Raw genomic sequence first — 13,900 nt, 5'->3', positions numbered from 1 at the left:
TATGAGGAAGAAAATAGATTTTGGAAGTTATGAGAACTGTAGAGAGTGAGTTGAGCATAGTTTGTGATTTTGAGGGCCTCTAAAAGTATTAGGGTGGCAGCAACCACCACACGCAGACATAAAGGCTAGGCTAAAACAGTAAGGTCAAGTTGTTTGGACAGAAAGACTACAGGGTGCGGTCCTGGCTCTTGTGTAAGAATTCCAACCGCAGGGCCTGCACTTTGGCTGTGTGTAATGAAAAGGGTTGGGATGAGTTAGGGAGAGCTAGTGTGGGGGCAGCTTCTAGGGCTGTTTTTAAGGAACGGAAAGAGGAGTGGGGGAAGGATTTAGGATCTATGGGATCAGCTAGGTTTGCTTTTGTGAGTTTATATAATGGTTTAGTCGGGATGGTAAAAGTAGGTATCCAAAGGCGGAAGTACCTAACCATGCCTAGGAAGGAAAGGAGTCCATCAGAGTTATCTGAGAATTTACCTAGTTCTATTTTAATTTGTTTTAAGTCTGAGAGAGAAAATGGTACATGCACTCTGGCCGGGCCGAATTCTCCTCCTCCCACTGCTTGGAGGGGGCATAATCAGGGAATATTGGCACCCTTTGGTTCATTGTTTATCCCTTGGTCTATCTCCTTTTGGACCGAATGGGTTGAAGGGGGCCACTTATTAGCTGGGGGAGGAGTTGGGGGGCACTGGGGTAGGGAGGTAGACTCTGAGGGCTTCCTGTAGGGCATAAATCACACTTTTTACATACTTGCGAGTTGTGTCTTAATGAAAAGAAAGTTTGTACATATGGCACTTCACTCCATTTGACTTCTTTTCTACGAAAGAGGTCTAGCTGTAAGATGGTGTTATAATTTATACTTCCCTCCGGAGGCTAGGTTTCTCCCCCTTGAAGAGGATTTCATGAAGGCCTGGAAGCAAGAGGATGAAGACTTGTGTTCAGCTTTGCCTTGGGACCTGCCTCCATAGCTAGGGAAAGAGTGTAATGAATGTGGGAACACTGCAGCTTGATTGAGAAACTCCAGTTGCTTCACACGTTTTTCTCGTTGCCCTTGTTTCTAAGAGTTTGCTGTGAAGAAACACTGTGTATAGAGTGTGTAAGTATGTGTGTGTGTGTGTGTGTATAAGAGAGAGACTCATACCTACCAGCTGGCTTCATCTCTCTCTCTCACTCTCTCTGACTTTCTATTTTGTTGGCTCATTTTTCTGATACCGCTCTGTATCTCTTCTCTGACTCTTTACTCTTTTGATCTCTTGCTATTCCCACCCTTGGTTTCTCTTTCTTTCATCTCCTCCCCTTCCCTTTTTTGGGACTCAGTTGCTCAGTTGCAATTGTCAGTGTTGCCTGCAGCCAGGCCAGGGTGGACAGGCAGGGAGGACTCATTTCATTTCTTGCCTCCACCCTCCAGTTATAGTTGGTTCCATGCATCTCATTCCTTCTTCCTTCAGGTGTGATTCTGAATCTGGCACAGTGGTCTCCAGACCTGGTGCCTTCGCAGTGAGTGGCCTTTCTGCTCTCTGTCACCCCTGCTACATAACTGTGTCTCACTCTTTTATCTTCCCATCTTTGTCTCTGGTCCTGGTTCTTGGCAGTCTTGTTTTTGTCGCTAGCCTTAGCTTGGTCAAGGCACTGGGAAAGGCCAGTCCCATTCCTGCCTGTTCCCCTGGACTCTGGGGTACTCCCTGAGCAATGGGCACAGGAGGCCTTGGAGGAGGAGGAGAGGTGCCCAGGAGGGAAGGCTTGCAGTGGCCTCCTCAAGGTGTCTCCCCTCCTCAACCACCCCTGCCCTCTCACTCATGGGAGATGCTCTTACACATACTTCACAGAGCATATTGAGACTCAGACATGACCACGCTTATCTTCTGACCACAAAACCCACACACCTGGCTTTCTCTGCCAAACAACCTCTCTCACTTTCCTCAGGAATGAATGGATGTTGTTCCTTCCAGCCTCCTGTCAAAGGCCGATCTTTTGCCTTTGCCTTGAATCCTGCCCCAATCCCCATTCTCCATTCCCTTCTCTGGTGCTTGCCTTTCTCTTCTGCATCTCTAACCTGACCGCTCTATGGGAGGCTTTGTGTCAGCATCCAGGTACATTCCGCCCTTTCCCATGTTAAAGCAAACAAAACCTTCTCTGGACTTCTCATTTTCCATTTTACCTCAGGACCTTTCTCATCACTTTTGTTACCAAGCTTCCAGAGAGAATTGTCCATGCATGTTAACTCCATGTCTTTACCTCTTGCTGTTTCTTTGCTAAGTTAATTTTTATCTTGTCAAAGTAATACATGATTATGGTTTCTAAAATCAACAGGCACTAAAAAGCTTATGCCCTGGAACAGTAGTCCATTCCTCTCCTGATGCCCAGTCTCTTTTCCCTGAAACAATTATTAATACATTAGATTTTAACTATTTCTTCTTACATCTCTACATTTTGAAGTAATACATGTACTGTATATCACTACCTTTTGATTCAACATTTTAGGCATTATCTATTGACTTCCTCTTCTAGTACATTCCATGGACCACCATCCTTTCAATATAATTATATTTTAAATTTTAGTTGGAGCAATGTTCAGTGATTACACTATGATTTCTATGCAAACATTATTCACACTTGAGTGTTGTAGTTTACTATTATATTTCCAATTTTATTTTTTTGTTTCTCCTCTTGCTAGCAATTTCCTTATTTTACTTTCATTTATCTGGTTTTCTTGGAAGTTACTGCTAGCTTTTTCCACCTTCTAATAGCCTCCAAGTAGGCTCTTTTAGAAAGCCAGTAGCATTGCTAATCTAGCAAGTCTTTTTTCTTTTTTCTTGGAGACATTGTTTTTGGAGAAACCTGTTCTCTTTCTGCCAGGACTTTCGGGGATCCTCAGCTCTCTAGGTCAGAGGACCAGCTGCCTTCTGGGAATTTGTTTTTCTCCTTTTCTTTTTTTCTTTTTTTTTTTGAGATGAACTCTCACTTTGTTGCCCAGGTTGGAGTGCAGTGGTGCAATCTCAGCTCACTGCAACCTCTGCCTCCTGGGTTCAAGCAATTCTCCTGCCTCACCTTCCCGAGTAGCCAAGATTACAGGCGTGCATCACGATTCCCAGCTAATTGTGTATTTTTAGTAGAGACAGGGTTTCACCACGTTGATCAAGCTGGTCTCAAACTCCTGACATCAAATGATCCACCCACCTCAGCCTCCGAAAGTGCTGGGATTACAGGCATGAGTCACTGTGCCTGGCCTGTTTTTCTCCTTGTTTGAATTCCTATTTCATGGAGCTCCTATCTTCTTCCTTTTTCATTCTCCAGTGATTTCAACAACTTAGAGAAATGGTGACAGTGCTTCAATTCTTTTGTCTCTCTGGTCAAACTGCACCAGCCTAGGCTGGGGTTAAGTGGTAGAGGAGGGGTGTGGGTTTCAGGGAGGGACGTGGGAAGTCTCCTGGGCTCTTTTTCTCTTGGTGACAGAATAGTTCATGCCTTCCACCTCTCCCTTGTTTCTCAACTTCAACATTTGAAAAAATGAGGCCAAGTTTTCCACTGGTGAGCAATTGCCCGTCCCATTGACAGTCATCCCACTGACAGTCAGTGGGTGGTTCTGCTTCACAGAGGCTTGGGGCAGGTGGGGAGGGGCCCTTCTGTTCCAGGCCTACATATACTAGGAACTGTTAGGTATCGAGCTGTAGCTGGTAGGTACCAGCACCACCAAACAGAAGTTAACTAGTGAGTATGGGTTAAGAGAGCCCAGACTTGGACCTGTAGAGCTGTCTGACCAGGAAAGGGGATCTGTTTCATCTCAGTCCCCAGGCTTTGCTTACTGGGCTCCTGGATCAGGGAGCTGAGTTCTCCCTGCCTCACCTCCAGCTCCCCAAGTCTGAACTGTGGTGAGCAGCCTAGACTAGTCATCTACTTGGCAGGTCTAGTGTTGTCTTTTCTTTCCTGAATTATTAAATAGCTTTACCAACATCAGAAATTTGCAGGGAAGCCCTGAGTCTTCCCATGCAGCCTGAAGCTTTGCTGTAAATTAATACTGCTTTCAAAGGCCTGCTTTTCCAAACTGGCCTATGACAACCAAAGTCCCATGTATCCTAACATGTTCCAAACATTTTCTTTCTCTGTCGGAATGTAGTCAAAATGTTGGTATTTGAATCGCAACAACTCTCTGTGTTCCCAAATTCTCTTTTGAACACTCTCAATGATGAACGTGACATTGTACTACTGAGATGGGTTCACTATGGGCCTTAGGTCACAGGTGTATTTCTGGATTCTGAAGGCTTTCTATTAATTGTTGCTTTTCTTTTCCAAAGACTGCCACCTGGACTACATTTTAGTTCTGCATTAGAAACACAACTCAAAATCCTGCTTGCCCTTCCCTGCTACTTTAGTATTTACATATGTCTCCAGTTTCTGGTAACATTTAGCCTAATTTCCTGGTTCCTGATTCTGTCTTCTATGTCTTTATCTTTTTAGTTTTTTCTGTCTCTCTCTTCCACCCAGGGCATAGACCACAGTTTAAATCCTGCCTCTTTGCCCAGTGGCCTAGCTCTGGAAAACTCTGAAAATACATTTTTCTCTGACTGCCAAATTTCTCATGTGGATTAGTACCTGAGATGATTTCTGAGATGATCAAAAAGGATATGTAAATCATCTGGCACAAAGTGATTTACATGTGACGGTTCCTCTTCGTATCATTATCTGGATTTGTTTCCTTATCTGAATTAGGAGACTTCTAGCTTTGCAATCCATGTGTGATTGAGGCCAGCAGGCTGACGTGTGAGCCTTTGAGCCGTTGAGTGTAGATTTTTTTTTACCTTCTTGCCATACCACAGCACTTCCAGCAAATGTGCTCCAGCTCTCTATAGATTCACACAGCCAGGGACAGGCTCACTTTTAAAACTTAAAACTTGGCCAGGCACAGTAGCTCATCCAAGGTGGGTGGATCACCTGAGGTCAGGAGTTTGAGACTAGCCTGGCCCACATGGTGAAACCCCATCTCTACTAAAAATATAAAAATGAGCTGGGCGTGGTGGCGGGCGCCTGTAATTCCAGCTACTTGGGAGCCTGAGGCAGGAGAATTGCTTGAACGCGGGATATGGAGGTTGCAGTGAGCCGAGGTCATGTCACTACTCCCTAGCCTGGGCAACAGAGGGAGACTCTGTCTCCAAAAAAATAAAATAAATAAAAACTTAAAGTTTTTTTTTCTTAATCCAGCTATCTAAGGAGGCATACAGAGCCTAATAAAGAATGTGTGTGAGAAGGAAAGAGGAAGGGAGCGGGGACAGAGAGAGAGAGAGACAGAGCGTCTGAGAAAGAGAGAGAGAGATTGAGAGATTAACACACCCACATACCTTCCTACCCATTTGCCAACACAGTCACGTGTCACCTGACAAAGAGGCAGTGGGGAATGACTAGGAAAATTCCCGTGCTCTTTCATCTGCTTGTCTTTCTTGGAGCTTTGCACATGTATCTCGTCTCTCCCTGGCCTCCGCTCTGCAGCTTGCCAAGCCCCCAGAAAGCAAGGTGGGCCTCTCAGCAGTGGACCTCTCCTTTTGCCTCCTTCTCCAGGTGACTGGTCTGCTGGTCTGGACTTGATCCTTCCCCCAGATCACCATGGCCATGACCAAGGCCAGAAACCCCCGGGAGGCATTGCTCTGGGCCTTGAGTGACCTTGAGGAGAATGATTTCAAGAAGTTAAAGTTCTACTTACGGGATATGACCCTGTCTGAGGGCCAGCCCCCACTGGCCAGAGGGGAGTTGGAGGGCCTGATTCCAGTGGACCTGGCAGAATTACTGATTTCAAAGTATGGAGAAAAGGAGGCTGTGAAAGTTGTCCTCAAGGGCTTGAGGGTCATGAACCTGTTGGAACTTGTGGACCAGCTCAGCCACATTTGTCTGCATGGTGAGTGTGGACCGGGGAAGGGGAGGGCAGGATGGCACTGGGACTCCCCTCCCCCCATGGCATTTGCAGAGCTGCCTGTAGCCTGTAACTTATGCCTTCTGTCACCTTGCCCTCTAGTCCCCAGTGCCCCAGAGTCCTTGGTGGTCTCCACCTGAGGGTTCCAACAACTGTCAGGAGGGGGATTGAGCCAAAGCTGGGGATTTAAGAAAATATTAGTCTTTCTTCCCCACCGCCTACCTCCAGTTGCAGTGGCAGAGAAGGAGAGTCTGAAGAAAGGGGCTTAGAGACTGGGAGGGTGTTGGTAAAGGGATTTCCACTAACCAGAAGAAATAGCATCAGGATGTAGGAGTCAGACCTGTCCCTAGCTGCTTCCTGGCAAGCAGCTCAGGCTGCTTCTAAGTCTTCTGTGCCCCTGATCTCTCAAGGAACCACACTACAGAATGGGTGGGTGTGGAACCTCATGGCCTCCTGGTTCTTCCTGTGGGTGCCTGGGGGGAGGGAGGGATCTTTTGGTGCCTGTGCTCCCTCCCATAGGCTCCTTTCGTGCCTGAAAGCTCCTCTGCTACATACAAATGGGAGGGTTTCATGGACCCAGAGTCATGGCTCTTGCTGAGAAGCTGGTTTATCTTTAGTATTTGGCTTGTCCTTTCCCAAGAACAGGCTTATTTTAGTCCCTTTTGTGTTGCTATAAAGGAATACATGAGACTGGGTAATTTATAAAGAAAAGAGATTTATTTGGCTTATGGTTTGGCAGGTGGTACAAGAGGCATATTGTCAACATTGGCTTCTGGTGACGCCTCAGGAAGCTTTCAGTTATGGAAGAAGGCAAGGTCAGAGCTGGTGTGTCACATGGCAAGAGAGGGAGGAAGAGAGAGGGGAGGAGGTGCCAGGCCCTTTTAAACCACCAGCTCTTGTGTACCTAACAGAGCAAGAACTCACTCATTACTGTGGGGAGAGCCCCAAGACATTCATGAGGGATTTGCCCCTATGACAAAAACAACTCCCACTAGGCCCTACCTCCAACATTGGGGATCACATTTCAACCTGAAATTTGGAGGGGACAAACATCCAAACTATATCAAGTCTCCTATCACTTCACCATCCTCAGACATCCCTTTCCTTTCCCCTCTCTTTGTCCTCACCTCTTCACATGGAGACATTTCACATGAACACTCAGACATTCATGCATTCTCACACAGGCGTTTTGCACTTACATGTATTCTTACACACACTTGCTGATGCACACTGACATACCTTCCCTGCACAACAGTACATGAAGGTCCATAAACACATTCCATGAGCACATGTGGATACCAGCATTCATGCACAAATATCTACACACAGAACACACCCTTGCACACTCAGATGTGTATGTGCATACTATGCCTGCACACACACACTCATGCACACATACAGTGGCCCTTCCCCATGAAGCCAGAACTATAATCTCAGGGAGATCCAAGTTGGAGACATAGAAGAAGACTAATGAGCAGAGTCAGTTTGGAGGGGCCATTTTGCCTTTTAAAATTCCCATTTCACCACCTAACATCCCATTTGTTTGGCTCAGATTACAGAGAAATATACCGAGAGCATGTGCGCTGCCTAGAGGAGTGGCAGGAAGCAGGAGTCAATGGCAGATACAATCAGGTGCTCCTGGTGGCCAAGTCCAGCTCAGAGAGCCCAGAATCACCTGCTCACCCTATCCCGGAGCAGGAGCTGGACTCTGTCATGGTGGAGGCTCTATTTGATTCAGGGGAAAAGCCCTCCCTGGCCCCATCCTTAGTTGTGCTACAGGGGTCTGCTGGCACTGGAAAGACCACTCTCGCCAGAAAAATGGTTTTGGACTGGGCCACTGGTAGTCTGTACCCAGGCCGGTTTGATTATGTCTTTTATGTAAGCTGCAAAGAAGTGGTCCTGCTGCTGGAGAGCAAACTGGAGCAGCTCCTTTTCTGGTGCTGCGGGGACAATCAAGCCCCTGTCACAGAGATTCTGAGGCAGCCAGAGCGGCTCCTATTCATCCTGGATGGCTTTGATGAGCTGCAGAGGCCCTTTGAAGAAAAGTTAAAGAAGAGGGGTTTGAGTCCCAAGGAGAGCCTGCTGCACCTTCTAATTAGGAGACATACACTCCCCACGTGCTCCCTTCTCATTACCACCCGGCCCCTGGCTTTGAGGAATCTGGAGCCCTTGCTGAAACAAGCACGCCATGTCCATATCTTAGGCTTCTCTGAGGAGGAGAGGGCGAGGTACTTCAGCTCCTATTTCACGGATGAGAAGAAAGCTGACAGTGCCTTTGACATTGTACAGAAAAATGACATTCTCTACAAAGCGTGTCAGGTTCCAGGCATTTGCTGGGTGGTCTGCTCCTGGCTGAAGGGGCAGATGGAGAGAGGCAAAGCTGTCTTAGAGACACCTAGAAACAGCACTGACATCTTCATGGCTTACGTCTCCACCTTCCTGCCGCCCGTTGATGATGGGGGCTGCTCCGAGTTTTCCCGGCACAGGGTCCTGAGGAGTCTGTGCTCCCTGGCCGCTGAAGGGATTCAGAACCAGAGGTTCCTATTTGAAGAAGCTGAGCTCAGGAAACATAATTTAGATGGCCCCAGGCTTGCCGCTTTCCTGAGTAGTAACGACTACCAATTGGGACTTGCCATCAAGAAGTTCTACAGCTTCCGCCACATCAGCTTCCAGGACTTTTTCCATGCCATGTCCTACCTGGTGAAAGAGGACCAAAGCCAGCTGGGGAAAGAGTCCCGCAGAGAAGTGCAAAGGCTGCTGGAGGCAAAGGAGCAGGAAGGGAATGATGAGATGACCCTCACTATGCAGTTTTTGTTGGACATATTGAAAAAAGACAGCTTCTTGAACTTGGAGCTCAAGTTCTGCTTCAGAATTTCTCCCTGTTTAGCGCAGGATCTGAAGCATTTTAAAGAACAGATGGAATCTATGAAGCACAACAGGACTTGGGATTTGGAATTCTCCCTCTATGAAGCTAAAATAAAGAATCTGGTAAAAGGTATTCAGATGAACGATGTATCGTTCAAGATAAAACATTCAAATGAAAAGAAATCCCAGAGCCAGAATTCATTTTCTGTCAAAAGCAGCTTGAGTCATGGACCTAAGGAGAAGCAAAAACGTCCTTCTGTCCATGGACAGAAGGAGGGCAAAGATAACATAGCAGGAACACACAAGGAGGCTTCTACTGGAAAAGGCAGAGGGACAGAGGAAACAGACGAGGAAGTTAGGTGCAGTGGGATGGGAAGCAGAGAAATGGGGACAATCACGCTGAAGGATTGGAGGAATGAAGGGGTGAAGGGACAGACATGAAGATGGGGAAAGACAGAGTTAAAAAGGATGGAGAGAAGAGAACAAGACTAATGGGTACTAGAAGGAGTGAAGGACAAAGGAATGATTAGAAAAGAGGATTAGATTCGAGAGGATCAGAAGATATAAACATAGGACCTGGGCAAATGTGTAATGAGTCTTTAGGAACAGCCCCACGCACCACCAAGGTCTCTAGTACCCTCCCCAGAGGCTGTTTATAACTTCCTACAGTATAGTGTACAGTTTCCATAGCTCCTCTTATATATTAAAGTTGATGACCAAGCATTTGATTCTGACATTTGACTCTTTCCTAGACAATAAACTATTTCTTGCTTATTTCAGAGAAGGCTTCTGGAAACATTTCCAGGAATTGTTTTTACAGCCTAAAGCTATAGGGATACAGACATGTAAGAAAGGCAAGGATTATACATTTTGAATTCATCATGCTGTGTCCAGACCTGTGCAAAATCCTGGCATAGAATAGTGTGTAGTAAAGGTTTATTGAACGTATGTCTAGGGATCTCTTTGTCCTTAATCTGAAATTAAGATAAGTTTATATAATTAAAGATTTTGATACATGGATGTTGGTATTTGGGAGAAGGAAAGGATAAATTTGGAGTTACATACCAAGGCTCCACCAGATGAAAATAGTGCCTGACTGTGGGTTTCACAGGCAACAAAAGCAAATGTAACACAAGAACTTATATTGGTGCTATAAGCATGTCAAAATTATGCAAGAGATAATATAACATTTATGGGCTAGAAATAATAAATATAAATTACTTACAGTCATTATTGCTAGTTGAATATGCATATAATATCATTGATGTGAGAATCAGTGTGTTTTACTGGAAAGATTAGAAACACTGGTTCTAATAAACCTGGTTCTAAATATTGGATCTAAATACTGGATTTGCCATTTTCCAGCTATGTACCTTTGCTCAATTACTTATCTTTTCCAAGCATCAGTTTTTAAAAATTTATAAAATAAGAATTGTAATATTTATAATTTGGGAAAATATAAGGTTTAGACCTACTGCTGCTACTGCTACTAGAGTAGCAGAAACAATGATCATAATAAAAGTTAGCACATTTTAGAGCTCTTCTTGTGTGCCAGGCTTTGGGCAAGCATTTACATACACATACAGTTTAGTTTTCTCCCATTTTAAAAATGTACATAAATGTTCTATTGTGTCTTGGCCTCTTTCTCTCAACATCTAGTTTTTATATGTTACATATAATGTTTCCATAATCATTTTGAATGTCTTTTTCTGCACATATATATTCATTTGTGTTGGATATACCTAGAACTGGAATTTCTGGGTCAAAGGATATGTATGTCTTTGGCTATAGAAGATAAAAGTGAACAATTTTTCAAAGTGATTGTATTAATCTTCTTTAATAAATAGTGTGTAAGAGTTACCACTATTCCAAATCCTTGTCAACACTTAGTATTGTCAATCTTTTCATTTTAGCTATTCTTGTGGTTATGTAATGGCCTCTAATCATGATTTTAATTTGCATTTTTCCTATGAGTAATGAGGTTGTCTATACAAACCTTTATTGGCTATTTAGATATACCCTTTGGTGAAATGACTATTAATGTTTTTTATTCATTTAAAAATGTTAACAATATCTTTCATGAGCATATATGCAAAAATCCTCAGCCAAATATAAGCAAATTGAATCCAACAGTGTATAAAAAGAATTACATATTATGACCAAGTGAGATTTATTTCAGGTATATAAGGCTAGATCAGTATTTTAAAATTAATGTAATTTATCACATCAACAGGCTAAAGAAGTAAAATCATATGATCATATCAATAGATGCAGAAAAACATTTCCAACATCTATTCATGATAAAAATTCTCAACAAATTAGGAATAGAGGGGAACTTCTTCAGTTTGATAAACAACATCTACGAAAGCCCTATGGCTAAAATCATACTTAATTGTGAGAAAGTAGATGCTTTCTCCATAAGATTGGGAACAAGGCGAAGATGCCTTTTCTCACTGCTCCTATTCAACTTTGTGCTGGACATCCTAGCAATGCAATGAAAGAAGAAAAGGATGCAGCCATAAAAAGGAATGAGATCATGTCCTTTGCAGGGACATGAATAGAGCTGGAGGCCATTATCTGTGGCAAATTAATGCAGGAACAGGCAACCAAATACCACATGTTCTCACTTATAAGTGGGAGTTAAATGATGAGAACACATGGACACATAGAGGGGAACAACACACATTGGAGCCTATTGAAGGCTGAAGGGTGGGAGGATCAGGAAAAATAACTAATGGGTAGTAGGCTCAATACCTGGCTGATGAAATAATGTGTACAACAAACCCCCGACACAAGTTTACCTATGTAACAAACCTGCACATGTGCCCCTGAACTTAAAAGTTAAAAAGAGAAGAAAAGGAAATAGAAGATAGGGTGATTGGGAGGGAAGAAATAACCTGTCTTTGTTCACAGATGACAAAATTGCCTATGTAGAAAATGTCAAAGAATTTATCTTTTTAAACCCTCTGGAACTAATAAGTAATTATAGTAAGATTGAAGGATACAAGGCTAATATGCAAAATTCTATTGCTTTCTTATATACCAGCAATGAACACAACACCATCTACCTTAGCACCAAAAAATACTTACATATACACCTAATTAAATATGTGCAAGATATCTGTGAGGAAAATGACAACACTCTGAGGAAAGAAATCAAAGAAGCTGTAAATGAATGGGAAGATTTTCCATGTTCATGGATAGAAAGACTCAATATTGTTAAGATGTCAGTTTTCCCCAACTTGATCTGTAGATTCAATGCAATCCCTATCAAAATTCCAGCAAATAACTTTGTGGACACTGATAAGCTGATTCTAATGTTTATGTGCAAAGGCAAAAGACTCAGAACAGCCAATAAAATATTGAAGAAGAACAAAGTTGGAGGAGTGCTGCTATCCAACTTCTTCCTACTATAAAGCTACAGTAATCAAGACAGTATGGTATTGTTAAAATAATAGAGAAATCAGTGGAGTGGAATAGAGAACCAGAAACAAACCTACACAAAAATAGTCAATCGATCTTAGACAAAGGAGCAAAAGCAATTTAATGGAGAAAGTTTACTCTTTTCAACAAATGGTGCTGAAACAACTAGACATCCACATGTAAAAAAATGAATCTAGATGTAAAATACAAAACTACTAATATAAACTGCTAGAAGACAATATGGGAGAAAATATAGGTGACCTTGGGTTTGATGATGCCTTTTAAGATATAACACCAAAAGCATGAATCATTAAAAAAAGAATTAGTTGGCTTCATTAAAATTAAAAACTTTTGCTCTGTGAAAGACACTGTTAAGAGAATGAAAAGATAAGCCAAAGACTGGGAGAAAATACTTGCAAACACATATCTGATAAAAGACTTGTGTAAAAAAATATGCAAATAGCTCTTAAAACTCAATAATAAACAGTCTACTTAAAAAGTGAGTAAGAGGCTGAGGCTGGTGGATCACGAGGTCAAGAGATTGAGACCTTCCTGGTCAACATGGTGAAACCCCATCTTTACTAAAAATCCAAAAATTAGCCAGGCGTGGTGGTGCGCACCTGTGGTTCCAGCTACTCGGGAGGCTGAGGCAGGAGAATTGCTTGAATCCAGGAGGCAGAGGTTGTAGTGAGCCAAGATTGCACCACTGCACTCCAGCCTGGCAATAGAGTGAGACTCTGTCTCAAGAAAAAAAAAAAGTGAGTAAAAAGATTGGAACAGATAGCTTATTAAAGAAGATACACAGATGGCAAATAAATATTTGAAAAGATGCTCAACATCATATGTCATTAGGGAATTGCAAACTAAAACCATGATAAGATACCATGACACCCCTGTTAGAATGGCTAACATCCCAAATCCTGGCTACACTAAATGCTTGTTAGGATGTGGAGTAATGGGAGCTTTATTCATTGCTGCTCAGAATGCGAAATGGTACAGCCATTTTGAAAGACAGTTTGGCAGTTTCCTACAAAGCTAAACATAGTTTTACCATATGTAAGATCTAGCAATTATGCTCCTAGATATTTACCCAAGTGAGTTGGAAATGTATGTCCACATAAAAACCTGCAGATGAATATTTATAGCAGCTTTATTCATAATTGCCCAAATTTGGAAGCAACCAAGATGTCCTTCAATAGGTGATGGATAAGCAAACTGTGATACATGAACATAATGGAATAGTATTCAGTGATAACAAATAAATGAGCAATTAAGGCATGAAAAGATATGGAGGAGCCTTAAATGCAACAACTAAGTGAAAGAAGCCAGTCTGAAAAGGCTATGTACTGTATAATTCCAAATATATGATCTTATGAAAAATGAAAAACTATGGAGACAATAAAAAAATCAGTGGTTGCCAGGGGTTCAAAGAGAGTCAGGGAGAGATAAGTAGGTGGAGGCACAGGCACTTTAGGATAGTAAAACTACTCTGTGTGATATTGTAATGATGGAGTCATGACATAAATTTTTCAAAACCCATAGAGCTGTACAATACAAAGAACGAATCCTAATGTAAACTATGGCTTGTAGTTAATAATAGTGTGTCAAAACTGGTTCATCAATGATCACAAATGTGTCACACTAATGCAAGATGTTAATAAGAGAAACTTTGTGAGGGAGTGGTGGTGGTGGAGAGGGTATATAGGAACTTTCTGTACT

General features: G+C 42.8%; 1 protein-coding gene across 3 annotated transcripts in view; it reads left to right on the top strand.

Annotated features, from left to right (window-relative positions):
• The window catches only part of NLRP10 (NLR family pyrin domain containing 10), a 28,018-nt gene extending 18,537 nt beyond the window's left edge, over positions 1 to 9,481 (top strand). The window contains exons 2-3 of one of the 3 annotated variants that reach the window (XM_031653302.1): positions 5,545 to 5,878; positions 7,446 to 9,481. In XM_031653302.1, the coding sequence (XP_031509162.1) occupies positions 5,590 to 5,878; positions 7,446 to 9,199 (2,043 nt within the window). In that variant the 5' untranslated portion in view covers positions 5,545 to 5,589 and the 3' untranslated portion in view covers positions 9,200 to 9,481. Of the gene's footprint in view, positions 1 to 5,100; positions 6,709 to 7,445 lie in introns of those variants that run through there. The other 2 variants (XM_021926132.2, XM_031653303.1) reach the window with 2 other exon arrangements.
• Positions 9,482 to 13,900: the final 4,419 nt, after the last annotated feature.

The sequence above is a fragment of the Papio anubis genome, chromosome 12 (genome assembly GCF_008728515.1).
Source record: "Papio anubis isolate 15944 chromosome 12, Panubis1.0, whole genome shotgun sequence".
Classification (NCBI taxonomy): Eukaryota; Metazoa; Chordata; class Mammalia; order Primates; family Cercopithecidae; genus Papio; species Papio anubis.
The sequence above is the reverse complement of the archived record's forward strand: the minus strand, read 5'-3'. Positions and strand labels throughout refer to the sequence as shown.